Source organism: Sesamum indicum, linkage group LG2 (genome assembly GCF_000512975.1).
Source record: "Sesamum indicum cultivar Zhongzhi No. 13 linkage group LG2, S_indicum_v1.0, whole genome shotgun sequence".
Lineage (NCBI taxonomy): Eukaryota > Viridiplantae > Streptophyta > Magnoliopsida > Lamiales > Pedaliaceae > Sesamum > Sesamum indicum.
In genome coordinates this window covers 3,569,671-3,584,773 of record NC_026146.1, presented here as the reverse complement: position 1 = coordinate 3,584,773, position 15,103 = coordinate 3,569,671, and the positions used below count along the sequence as shown (strand labels likewise).

The 15,103-nt window shown below is 32.9% G+C and overlaps 1 protein-coding gene across 1 annotated transcript; it reads left to right on the top strand.

Moving 5' to 3' along the window:
* Positions 1,018 to 14,894, top strand: LOC105178758 (tryptophan aminotransferase-related protein 4-like). The gene is made up of 5 exons (XM_011102306.2): positions 1,018 to 1,381; positions 11,857 to 12,148; positions 13,164 to 13,456; positions 13,996 to 14,276; positions 14,487 to 14,894. Exons 1-5 carry the CDS (start codon positions 1,077 to 1,079, stop codon positions 14,690 to 14,692), a joined length of 1,377 nt encoding a protein of 458 aa, XP_011100608.1. The 5' UTR covers positions 1,018 to 1,076; the 3' UTR covers positions 14,693 to 14,894.

Here is a 15,103-nt window from a genome sequence, read left to right as displayed (position 1 = left end):
GCCTTGGTGCAATCAACTATTCAGAAGATGGGGAGTTGATTGGTGGTGGTATCAAACAGTGAGTAGGTCAGACGGCGGCGAATTTTGATGAGAGAGAAAATAAATTTAGATTTTAGGGCAAGATTATATTCAGCAATTAGGGGTGTATTTGAACTTCGATTGAAACACATCCTGTAAGGTTGGACTCAATGTCGGACGACGAGCTCAGTGGTGGGGCGCATGGCTGGAGACCCGCTGGAAAAGATGTTGGAGGCCGGCTATGAAGTGGTGGTGGTGGTGGTGGGTGGTAATTGACCATTTTTTGCCACGTCAGCATCCACGTAGGCTGTGTAAGTAATGCCCAAATCTTCAAGATCATTCATGCCGGAACTTGCTTTAATTGTTGTACAAATCCATGAACACTGCTTATTCGCTTTGGTGGATTGCTATCAGAATAATCCACTTTTTGGGTGATAGAGTATTATGAGGAGACTTTTTGTGTCGTGCCCAACTCACTGTACTTGCACTTGTGTTGTTTGGTCGCAACCATGTACCCTGCTTATGGATATACTCAACCCTATTCCTGATGGGTGTCCTTATCCCACATACATTTGAAAGACTACAAACTCTATCTCAAAGTCCCAAAGGGTCCTTATTCCAACATGCATATCACTACAAGAAAATTGATCATTTGCTATAAAAAAATTTGATGCCAAAATAAACGTCGAGCTAATTTAACAAAATAAAATCATCGTTGCTAATTTACACTATTTAATATATCCTTGAAACAATTCATTGCTAAATTTATTAGCAAATAAATTTTCATTGTCAAATGTACTAGCAAGTATTCTTGTATTAAGTAATGTAAATTAGCAACACAAAATTTTAATTGCTAATTAGTTCGATACTAATTTTTTTGTCGTTATTGAATGATTATCTTATAGTAGTTCAAATGTACTAGTCCTTATTCAACATCAAGTTTGGAAACTTAAAACTCTATCTTAAATATGAATGTCAATTGAGTCATCAGGCCACAAATATATATTGGAGCTGTAAGAAAAAGAGGGATATACAAAAGAAGGAAAAGAAGAAAGGTGATGATGGGTAATCAGATTAGAAGATTCTTCTACAGTGTGTGCCTTTTGGCTTCTGCTGCTCTTAATATCTTTCTTGTGAGGAATGTTTATTTGGGTGATGAGTGGAAGAAGCAGAAGCTGAGTAATTGGGCTGAAGAAGCTGCAGCAGAAGCAGAAGCTGTGGCGTTGATATCTTGTTCTGGGCATGGAAGAGCTTATTTGGATGGAGCTGTGGTGGATGGGAAGCCTGTTTGCGAGTGTAACACATGCTATGGAGGACCTGACTGCTCTCTCTTTTCTCCTGATTGTGCTGCTGATGCTCTCAGGTTTTCCTTCTGATTTGCCTCATCTCCATGGTTTCTGTGTGTATGCGAATTTGTTATGTGCCTTCGACCTCTACGAATGTGAGTATATATAGTCTACTTTTTATGGAAAAATGCAAGTCAACTCCTTGTGATCTTGTAAATGAGTTGATTATTCTTACGAAATAAAATAGATATTTACCCCTTTATGTTTTTTTAAAATGCGGCAATTGAACCAGCCCTGAGTTTTTAAGTAAGTAAATCGCTTCATTTTAAAAAACACAAGGGGATAAATAACTATTTTTTTTTATAAAATAAAAGCATACAAAAAAATTATTTTTTTAATCAGTTAACTTTACCCATTATTCATGTTAGTTCTGTAGGTATGTAACTTATCAACTTAATACTTCAATTTACAAAAGAAGAAAAATGCAATTTTAGTCGTGTAAGTTAAGAGGGATGGCAATTTTGGTCCTATTCAAATTAAAATTCATATTTGGTCTTGTAATATTAGAATTGTGACAATTTTAATCATTTTCGGACAATTTGGTTTGAAAATTCTGCATCATCAACCAATCCGTCAGAATATTCCACATCATCAGCTATGTCAGCACTTAAATTGGGGTTTCAGTTGAATTTGATGATGTGGCAGTCTAAGTTGTAATTTTTAATTGTTGTTTTGGTCCTATATCTTTAAGAGGTTAGCAATTTTGGTCCTCTAACTTTGAATTTAAGGATTTTAGTCCTATATCTTCAAAATAGAAGTGGTTTTGGTCCTTAAAGTCAATTAGTAATCATTTTGCCCTGTTACGATAAAAGTTTAATAGTCATATCACATGCTTTAATCAGAGCCTACATACTGTTGAAGTAAAATTAAGCCTCGATAAGTTTCATACTTTAGTTTGACAGATTGCCACTAGACATTCCAAACCCTTGATTTTACGAACTTCTTTCAACCACACTGCTATAACAAATAGTTCACGAGTAATTGAAGGAAAACTATTATTCTTTACACTCACTCCCCCTTTCATCTTTCACTTGAACCAAACAAATCCTAAATTATCAAATACCTATATATAATTACAGAATTAAAAAATACAGTTAAGCCATCATCAAAATACCTAGTAACAATTTTTAGATTATTACTAAATTAAGATCACATATATTTATATATGTATATGTTTTAAATAATATTGTCAATAATTTTCCTCTTATTACGATATATTATTTTAGAATTGCAAAAACTTTTCACTATAGTTGAAATACTTCTATAACCTATATATTTAAGTATTTTAATATAAATTTATATTGATATTACTAAATATTGAAGAAAAAATTAAACCTAAAAAAATCAATATTTAATAATACACTTTTCTTTTGTTATTCAAGAAGAATATAACTATTGTTGATATTTATCTTAACAATGGAATATTAACAACAAACATATATTTAAAGTAGCTATATATTACTTTTATATGCTAATTTTAATATTAACAACATATATATATTTAAAGTAGCTATATATTACTTTTATATGCTAATTTTTATATTTTTACATAATTTCTTATTTATTAAATTAATTGCTATATAGTATATATTTTGAAAGATTTATACATTTCTATTAATTAATAAATACGTTGTGATTTGTACACTTGAAACTTCTTTCATATTAAGCTTTATTATAGTAATACCTTAAATATCATATATTTTATACACAATTATTTATTTAGAATTTTTAATATAAATATATTTTAATAATTATTATATATAATAATTCTTTTATAGATGTTTGTCTTTTTAGATACGGGAAATCTATAAAAAAAATATAAAGTTAATAAATAACGCATTTTATAAATAATTGTTAGATATATATTTTGAATTCTATACAATTTGTAAAAGTCATGCAAATTATTAACAACTTACATTGGTAGCTCAAATTAAATTGTAGCAGTTGATATTTTTAAGTGGGTAGATTAGGGTTTAAATTCTTTTAGTAATAAATATTTGAAAATTTATCCAATTGGTCCACATGTCACTTGCCACCTCATAAACGCTCAATATGGCGACAACTCATTTCTTGTACCATATAGAATTAAATAACCCAAAAACATGTCCAACATAGCTGGCATATTATGTTTTTTGAAAACACCACTACCGAGGCGAAGGATCAGAGACCTTGCTCTGATACCACTGTTGGGAATTTATCCCAAAGTGATGAGCCCAAATGAATTGATAATTACAGGAATAATTATGGGTTTGTAAAACCCTTATACAATAATTTTCGAACGAAATAATAGATAAATAATACAATATGAAACCAGTAAAATAAATGGCTCAGGAGCCAAATTCGGCAATCGAATGCCCAAGCTCTACCACTGGTCGGCAACCCTCATAGTTGCAAAAAACCACAAAGTCACCAAGACACAAAGACACTAAGACCCACAAAAAGACCACATAGGCTTAACTTAGAATCACTCAAAATTCCACTAAGGAATTTCTTTCACACAGAGAAAATCTCACAAAGTATTTTACGAAGAGGAATTTTGGTTTTGTTCTTGCTTTATTCTCTGACCATAAAAGACCAATAGACACACACACATACATACATATATATATATATAGATAGATAGGTTGATAGAACATAGGGAACAGCGAGATAAAGAGGGGAGATGATGAGAGATTTCTAATAGCATTGGAAACTTTAGAGGAGCAAACCAGAGATAGAAATGAGGGAGAGGAGGAGGCCTCGACTGAAAAATATAGAAGAATAGGGTTAAGCAGTGATTTAGGTTAAGTAGAATATAGATCGGGTTTGTGGGTCGGGTCGGGTCATGGGCCGACAACAAGTTGGCTGTCATCCGGTGAGGGACCTTGGTGAGTTGGGCCGTGGGCCAAAAATTCAACATACACAAAAGGACACACATACACATATGTATATATATGTACGTGTGTGTAAGATCTACAATGACTAAGAATGATAAATAAATACCTCCTCTGAAAGTGCTAAATTATAGTTTTGTCCAAAGAAGTTTTGAAATTATAATTGTATCCCTACGAAAATTCTCGATTTACATTTGACCCCCTTCTATTAGAGTTTGAAAGGAAATGCTCATGTAAGCAAAAAAGTTACATAAAATTTAATGTTTCTCCTCATTGAACATTCTAATTTATATTTTTATATTTATAAAGGGACAAATATAATATATATATATATATGAAGTAAAATTAACATTATTATATTTTTCCTTTATAAATACTAAATTATTATATGAAAATATTAAATAAAGGGTAAAATTAAAAATTTATGCAATTTCTCTACTAATTTTATGGGAAAAATATTTTTTTAGTCTGTTACGTATGCGCAATTTTAGTTTTAATCCTATAAGTATACCCATTTTTTATTAACTCCAGTAACTTACAAAATTGATTAGTTTTAGTCCTCCGGTCGATTGGATTTATAATTTGCGCTAGAAAAGTGACGAAAAGTGACATGGCATGACACATAAAAGCATTTTTATTGATTTATAATCCTATGTGGCCAAAATTATGATGTGGAAGACAAGTTGACCATCTTTTGTGCAAGTTTGGAGAGAAGAAAACTCACCTTTCTTCCATTCAAAAGATGGCCAACTTGTTTTCCACGTCATTATTTTAGCCATATAGGATTATAAATCAACAAAAACGCATCTAGGTGTCATGCCATGTCATTTTTCTGGCGCAAATTATAAATCCAATCTACCAGAGAACTAAAACTAATCAATTTTGCAAGTTACTGGAGTTAATAAAAAATGGACATACTTATAAAACTAAAACTAAAATTGGGCATACTTAACGGGTTAAAAAAATATTTTTCCCTAATTTTAATAAAGAAACATGCTAAGATCTAATATGAAGATAAATGAACAAGAATCAACAACAAATTTTTAATTATTTGTCTTTCTTTTTCTTTTATCATTTATCTTTATTATACTTTCTAAAACTTATATATGTTCTTATTAGCCTAATAAAAAAAATAGAAATAAAATGTAATAGTGTAAAACAATTATCTTTCTTATTTTTATTATTTTTTTCTAAATTTGAATATCTAAAAAATAAAATTCAAAATTAATTCAAAATTATTCCTCTCAAGATGTTCTCTAATATGAGTATCTACTTTCACAATTTAAGTTTTATATAGTATAATTATAGAATTATTCAAAATTAATAAAAATATCATTAATAATTAATTGGATAAATATAATTAATTGAAAAGGAGGTATTTTTAAATAATATTATAATTTAATAATTATTTATGTAATTATTAATTCATTTTATTTAGTAGCAAAGTTCTGTAGAGTTAAAATTTCATATTTTTCTTTAATTTTTTATTAATTAAACTTAATCTGTACTCAAAAAATTATAATAGGTGAACAATAAATAGCTTGGAAAGTTAGGAAGTATCCTGTCATATATTCCCAGTTATAAAAAATTTATTTATTGAAGTAGTTATAATATTGTTAATTTTGCTTATCAGCTTATGTTTAAAAAGTCTATGAAATCTAGTTTCACATGAATTAATTTTATTTGAAAACTAAAGTAATCAAAATATTGCGGCAAAAGGAAAAATTGGAAAAAGAATATAAGTTTAATCTTGTAACTTCTGATATGTGGTATTTTTAGTTCTACACGAATTGATTTTTGCAATTCAGTCTCGTAATTTTAAAATTTGGCATTTTTCATTCTTTTCCAGCCAATTTGGTAGGAAAATTGCACATGACTCAATTAAATTGCAATTTTAGTCATGTAACTTAGAGGGCCTTGACATTTTCAGTCCTAAGGAGTTGGCATTTCTGTATTGCATGAACTTTTTTTGTGGGACTAAATTGCTAGTAAATTGCAGTTTCCAGTCAAATTGACCGAAAAATGATTAAAAGTGTCAAAATTATAAAATTACAAGACTAACTTATGAAAATTAATTTGTACAAATCTAAAAATGCCACTGCTCTAAGTTATAGAATTAAAATTGCAATTTTCTCCAGTAAATTTTATACATGTTTAACATCTAAATAAAGGGTAATTTTCTAACAAATACAACTCAATAAATTATATCTAAATTACTTTACTTTTTAAATCCCTGTATTTGTAATGAAAAAAAATAAAACATTAACTTATTATAATAAAAATAGAATTGTATAAAAAATATATAAATAAACGATTATTCCATCACTACAAAAAAATAATTTTATAGTAACGGCCAAGTTAATAATTTGAAATAGTTTTTCAAAATTGTAAGCGACCTTTGTAAGGGTACCCCTACTGCCGCTTTTTTTAGTGTTACAAAATATTTGTAACGGGCTTGCTTGATTACCATTACAATTTGTAACAGCCATGAGAGGTCGTTACAACATTCATCCAACTGCAGAAAACGCGTTTGAATCTGTTTTTGGAACAACCAATTTAAATGTGATTTAATTATTTTTAGAACGACTTTGTAACACATATAGGTATGATTTTACTTGAATGTTGGATCGATTTCTATAATACTTTTTGTAACGGTCTTGCATTATGTTGTTATGGTTGTTGTATCGAATTTTATATTTCTTTTTTCAACAGTTTTTGTAGCGGCCATTGTAACTCCGTAAGCGTATGTTGGTTCTAGTTTTGCAACTGTTTTTATCACTATTTTTTATTCTGTTTTAGCAACAGCGTTTTTGACGGTTGTTTTCAAAATTGATAACTATATTTTGCACGATCTTTATAATGACTTCGTGATTATATGACAGTTATTCTTATTCCAAAAGTCATTATAAAAGCAATGACAAAAGAAAATATTTTCATAATATTCAATTGTATTTAATCTATTTTAATATTTATTTTTATAAAAATAAATTATTGAAATTTTTTGTTATATCTAGGTAGTTTTAATTTCTTAAATGTGAAATATTATATAAAAAATATATAATATAATAAGAAATTAAAAATAATTTAATTACAAAAATAAAAATATTATTTTTGCATTGTATTTTTACAAATAAAAAAAATCCTAATCTAAATCAGTATCCCCATCGACCACATGTTCGTCATCGTTGTAACCACCGTCGGGTACCGGGGAATCAGCTAGAGCCTGGGGCACTAGAGGATTGGGCCAAGTGGATCCATCCGCCGCATCCACTCCTCGAGCCTCGCTACTCGATCATCGAGGTCGGGACACGGTGGTTGTTGTGGCAAGGGCGATGGAGCAGTGGAACTGCTAGGCTGTGATGGTCTAGCAATAGTGTGGTGGCCCTCAGAACAGAGTCCAAATACTCGGCCCCTCTTCCGGTTGCCCACTACTGACAACCACACATGTTGCTCGTTCGGGGCCATTGAGTCTTGAGAGGACAATGGAGGGACTTGATCACTGTTTTTCGGGTTCTGGCGTTCCTGCATCGTCCAGGAACAACTCCCGAGAACATATTAATTGGTTGGAATTTTAAAAAAAAATTTAAATTCAAAAATTAAATTATATATTTTATACTTACCATGATCTCTGTTGGCCTCAGGCCGCTCTATTAGCCACTCTCCTTTTTGTAGGACTTCTCGAACACCTCCATCTGTTTGATGGGCGTCCGAGTTATGCCTTTTGTTCAAAAACAATTTAAAGAAATTATTAAAAAATTAAAAAATTAAAAAAATTAAATTAATACTATAGTTTAAAATACATATCATCTTACGCTTGTGGGCCCCAATGGAGATGATCCCTCGAGGTAGATAGTTGAAGCTGTGTTCGGATTTGCTGTATGGTTGACCTTATTCTTCGCTTTGTGCTTGGAATTCGAGGCTAGTCTAGTACTCCAATAGCCGGCGCAAGATCTCCTTGGTCAGCTAGAACGGTAGAGTCAACTGATTCCAAGCGACGATTCGCTTCTCCAGGAACTTACCGCCCTGTGACTTGACGACCTTGAACATCGACTCGTCGTTACAGTCCCATCAGTAAGTTAGGATATAGACCGCTTTAGGCATAGCATTCGGCCTCTATTCATCTAACTCGAGCTTCGGCAGATTAAAAATAATCTTCAAGTCCTTCAGAACATTCAAATTATCCTTCGTCTTCTCCATTATGTCTATTATGTTGTTGAATATATTGTGAAACACATTTTTCTGAATGTGCATGACATTAAGGTTGTGTCGGATCAGATGCATTGTCGAGTATGGAAGATTCTAGAAGATGTTTTTCTTTGTCCACTTGTGGTAGCTACTGTAGTCGGAAAGGAGTGTACAGATCACAGATCTGTTCTCCTGTCAGCTATGGACATGCAACCTTATATTTCGCATGATTCTTTGTAAAAGGCTTTCTTGTTCCTTCAGTAGGAATAGTCATCAAGTAGAAATTGCCTGTGGCAGTCAATGTAGCATGCCTTCCTACCGTGCTGCAGATGAAATACTCGTGTGTCATCCAAACAAACTGGGCAACCCATAATACCGGTTGTACTCCATCCAGACGCCGTCCCATAGGAGGGTAGGCCGTTCACAGCCCACATCAACATCGCACGCATAATGAATATCTGGTCGGTATTGTCGTATGTTCGAACACACCACATGCCACAATTCCAACAACTCTTGGATCAACAGCTCCAAGTATACATCGATCAGACGCTTTAGATTAGAAGGACCAAGGATCACTATTCTAAGAAACATGTACTCAGAACTCATGCACATACCCAAAGGGAGATTGTGCGGGGTAAGTATAATGGGCCAACATGAATAAGTACAATCGTACTACCCGTGTGGCACAAACTCGTCCGTGCAAAGGCCCAATCAAATATTACGTGGCTCTTTAGCAAAATTGAGATACGTCCGGTCAAAATGCTTTCAAGCTTCTGCATCGGAAGGATGACACATGGATCCCTCCTCCGTTTAATGTGTGGCATGCCACGTCATGTGCTCCGCAATTGCTCTCGAAGCATACAACCTTTGCGGACGGAGAGTAAGTGGCAGGTACCTCAGAACGGCATACCGGGACTTCTTGCAGTATTTTTTCCTCTACCTCGGGCTGTCTCGCGATACCCTCTACGCTATTCATGGTGCTACCGTAGAAAATACTTTATTTGAAGATGATGATGGTACAAATACATTCCGTGCTTTTAACCCAACTCAAGCTGAAGAAACTTATTCAATGGTCACCGCTAACCGCTTTTGGTCCCAAATCTTTGATCTCGTTCCCCTGTCAGCTTGTACCTAGCGTCTCCACAAAACTTGCAGTATTCTAAATAGATGTCGTCTTTCCAATATAAAATCCGGGCATGTTTACACGTATCAATTTTTTCAACGGGTAAACCTAAATTCTTTATCAACTTCTTCGTACTGTAGCGATCCCTCAGTAGGGTGTGAGGGGGCAATATTTTATTAGCCAACTGGGATATTTGATCATATAATTGCTCAAAATTTGGTCATCCGTCTTGATATTCACCAACTCAGTAACAGATGTCAATTGAGATTGGGTGCAACAATTCCACACAATGGCTGGTTTGGTAGCATGCAGTACATCCTAAAACTGGTCTGCCAACCTTGACGAATCATAAGGGCCACCGCCGTAATAATCTGAACTAGGACCGGCATCAGAGGGTAGGACCTCGTACCATCATCAGACACACCATCGTAGTAAGAAGAAAAAATAACTCGACCAGGCTGCATTAAAGATCATCCAGTGCGTCCAATCCATCTGTTATTCATTACCCTAGTGTGAATAGTTACCTTCCTCATGAGCAGCTGCGGGTTGCTCCTCCTATATTGGAGGGACCATCAAAGCATCAAAGTACTCTGACACCTCTTCTCGCCACGCGAAGTTCAATTATAATATTCTGGCATAAACCCCCGCATACATAAGTGATAACTAACACCGTCGGGTGCTCTGAACTTTGCATTTTTGCACTTCCGGCAAGGGCACCTAATTTGTCCCCATCCATATGCCACGATGACACTTGACCCATTCTATGAAAGTCTTAACCCTATCCTCAAACTTCGGTGTAAAACTTGCCCTCCCCGAGCACCTAATTTTATCTTAATCCATATGTCATGCTGACACTTGGCCCATTCTATCTCAAACTCCAGTATAAAACCTGCCCTCCTCGGATACCTAATTTTGTCTCCATCCATATGCCACGCTGACACTTGACCGATTCTATAAAAGTCTTAATCACATCCTCAAGCTCCAGTGTATGACCTGCCCTCCTCGGGATATTCTTATCATACACCATCTCCTCAGTTGTCATAATATGATGCTACATCACTGTATATTTCACACGTATATATATGTATATATATAATTATATAATTCGACCTATAAATTTATAAATATTACATTACACTAATTAAGCAAAAAATTATAAAATTAAAATAATTAAACTACAATTTAATTAACAAAATGGTTAAATTAGTCGTTGTTACCGGGGCAACCAACTTAAGAGATCAGCAGTTATCGGTCAAAAAATTAAGCACTTCTACATGATCAAGTGTATATGCACGAAAATCAAAGACATATTGAATGTGTGTGTGGTTAATATTCAATTCTAGAACAAGTGAATGAAATAAAAACAACTTGCAACTACACATATAGATAAGCAATTTTGTGGCGGCTTTTGTACGCCTTTGGAGCTAAAAAATATAGCCGTTATAATTTTCTCATTTGGAACGGCCATCCGTATTGCCACGGAATTCTTAACACCTTTCAACATAGACTTTATCACGATTTTTTGGACAGCTCTTATGACAACTATACATTTTTTCTACGAGTTGTTCCAAAAAATCCATATGAAACTAGTAATTGCAAAAAATTATTTTGTTGCGGCCTTTCATACATTATTTGTTACGGTGAATATTATAAGAAATGTTGGCCGTCCCTAATTTCTATAACAATTACAGAAATCGTGACAAATTATAACGGCCTTCATTTTGTAATGACTTTTGTTATATATTTACTTTGTATTTTGACATTACAATTTAGTGAAATTTATATTATCTCTGATATGAAGTCATCACAATTTATCCGTTATAAATTTGCAACAAAATCAGTTCTCTGATATGAAGTCATCACAATTTATCCGTTACAAATTTGTAACAAAAGCCGTGTGTATTGAACCGTTCCTTGGCCATTCCAAAATATCCGTTATAAATCATGTATTTCTTTGTAGTGCATTAATCACAATCCTATAAAGTTTTATCATAATATCAAAACATAGAACATATAGATAAGTACAATTGGATCAAGGTTTTTATAATTTATTCTTTTCTTTGGGATATTTATATCTTAGTATATTCTTTAATTTTTATATATCTTAGTATTTCATGATTTCTGAGATATAATTCAAAATATATTAAAATTATATTAAATTCCTTTAACCAATATGAGTACAATATATATTACTGTATCCTTCCCTCTTATTAAGTTCTTAAACATTGCCATTTTTTTCAAGCAGAATGGATATATAACATTTAAACATTGTAAGCTTGACATTTCTGCTATATATGTTTGCCAAGTGCAGAGGGGATCCATTGTTCTTGGAGCCCTTTTGGATGCAACACGCAGCTAGTAGCGCAGTCGTTGTTGCAGGTTGGCACAGAATGAGCTATACGTTTTCCGACGATTCCTACATCTCACAAGAACTTGAAACCCACATTCGTAGAGCTCATGCCGTTGCAAGAAACGCAATCACCAAAGGAAAATACTTCATTTTTGGTGGCGGATCCACTCAACTCCTTGCTGCAGCAGTGTATGCCCTTTCCATGAATCTATCGTCCACTGCAAAAGTCGTTGCAGCTGCCCCTGCTTACCCGGTTCGTTGCCATCACATATTCCATATATTAGAAATATTATTAAATATTAAATGTTTTTCTTCTTTAATATATAATTTAATTTTATATATAAGATGATCATAAAATATAATGCAAACATACCAAAAGGATACGTAGACCTCAAATTTCATTTGCTAATTAAGCTTCCAAAAAGTAGTAAGTAAGCGTATTAGAGAGATGAAATATTTATCTCTCTGATAGCTCAAATATTTGTTTTAGAGACGGAAATCCTAGTTTTAGAGACGAAATTTCCGTCTCTAATACCCTGTTTTCTTGTAATGAAATGGTAATTCAATAGTATCAAATTTTGTGATTTTTGTTTCTATTCTTATTTATGAGACGATGAAGTCTAGTGTTATATATATATATATATGTATGTATGTATCGAAAAAATTGTATTTTACTCCCTTAATTACCCTTTTTGTGATTTTACCCATTATTTTTTAATTCACTATATTGCATTTCATAATTGGAGTCTAAAATCTTAATTTGATTAAATTTCTCATGGAAATAGCATTAACTCCACTCAAAACTTAATGGAAATTGCAAATCTTTTCCACCTATTGAATGCAATGCTGTGAATAAAAAATAACGGGACTAAAATTGCAAAAAAGTTAACTTGTGGCAGGTAAAAAGCAATTTTACGTGTGCGTATATATCTACATTTATTAATAGATGAAGTACATTTGATGCATGTGCATTAAATTTTCACAGTATTTGTTTAATTAAATGAAAGAGAAAGAAAGTGAAATGAATAGTTTATCAGAACTACTAGCAGGCAGAGGACACTTGATGAAGTTAATTTTATATTTATTACCACCTCTTTTCAAAAGTAACCTCAACTAAACAAACTCTACTTATATTACATAGATAATCTTTTTCAGACAGATTAAATTTTTGCATGAAGTGGTCGTTCAATAGCATCGCATTTTGTGATTTCCGCGTAATTCATCACACCATATGATGAATATATTCTGATATTTTCAATTTTGTGTAGCTCTACAAAACACAGACAGATTTCTTCCAAAATACGCGTTTTGAGTATGATGGAGATGCATCATTGTTTAAGAATTCTTCAGATACAACGGCTAACCTGATTGAGTTTGTGACTTCGCCAAATAATCCGGATGGAAATCTAAGGGAGGCTGTGTTACAAGGACCAAAAGTTAGAGCAATTTATGATCATGTTTACTATTGGCCTCATTTTACAGCTATTCCAGCCCCGGCAAATGAAGACGTCATGATCTTCACCATGTCAAAGTTCACCGGTCATGCTGGAAGCAGACTCGGGTAACAATTGACGACTCCCTTTTTTCAACTTCATTGTTCAATTTACAATGCAATCTGAAAATTAAAGTAGACTGATGTTATGTTTGGATATGAATGCACGTATTTGAATTTGAGAGAAGGATTTTGAGAAATGATATAACTCCATCAAGAGAATCTGAAATCCATTAAGATTTTGTAGAACATAGTTTTAAGTGTGAGTCGGAGGATTTGAAATTTTGTAATATAGACTACTTATCCGAACAGCTCGTTTAAGAATTTGTCACTAGAGTTGAAATCCCAATTTAGTCCCACAGATATTTTATATAGGAGAAAACACAACTTTAGGGTCGTGCATGAATTGATATTCGCAATTTAGTTCTATAAGTTGAAATTTTTTTGACAATTTTACTTCTTTTGCTAACATTCTTGTTCAGAAAATGTGACAAAATGTACTACTTGTTGTATGATTTTTACAATGCTGCCTTAACAAATGAACTGTATATGTGTATATATATACATTCATAATTCATAAATTCTGAAACTGTACTTTTTTCCTACAGATGGGCTTTTGTGAAAGATGAGGATGTCTACCAGAAAATGCAGTCATACATAGAAGCAGCCGAGATTGGCATCTCAAGAGAGGCTCAACTGAGGGCTTTGAAGCTCATGAAAGCAATTTTGCAGGCAGATGGGAGGGAAATTTTCGAGTATGCATACAAGAAAATGAGCTATCGCTGGCGAAAACTAAGTGATATCTTAGTGTTGTCGGAACGATTTTCCATCCAGGAAATTCCACCGTTGTTCTGTAACTTCTTTGAGAGAGTCAGAGGACCATCTCCAGGTGATCATCTCTCAAATAAAATATTATTAGTAATGACAATTTTTTAATTAATGCGATCTAACTTAAAAGAGTATGTTGGAATGTTTTGAATAAGTTACGAATTCCTTACTTTTTTTTAAGATGCTCGTAACATCTTGATGCCTCTGTATGCTGGATTTGAATGTTGATCAGAAGCTTATGTACACTACTACTGCTACATGTTAATGGCAGCTTATGCATGGTTGAAATGTGAAAGAGAAAACGACACAAATTGCAACCAAGTCCTCCGGGCAGCAAACATCATAGGCCGGGCAGGTAGCGCGTTCAATGTGGAAGATCGTTATGCTCGTCTCAGTCTCTTGAAGACCGACGATGACTTTAACTTACTGCTGCTTCGCCTCGGCAAACTAATCTCTGAGGATATATACACTATATGAAGATGTTGTAATATCAGTCATGACTAGGTAATTATATATAAGGAAGTTGCTGGTAATTATTCACATAATATTATGTGATATATAGTCTCTTGTCAATGAAGAGGTCATGTCTATTCATGATCTTTCATGTACCATATGTGTTGTAATAATTGTTTTCTATGTTCTCATGTAATCACATGACATAGAAACTGTTTGGATTAAATGTATTTTTTATTTTCATATTTAACTTATACTCATTTGGTATTTTATTTTTTAATTTTATAGGATAGTATTTGGGTCTTGCATATTTTAAATTTTTGTGACTTTCAGTCTTTTTTTCCATTGAAGTTTACCTCGGAAAGTTAAATATAGAAAACTTTAAATGACTTATTTTACGGACAAAAAATACATTTAATTCTTTACTTAGCCAAC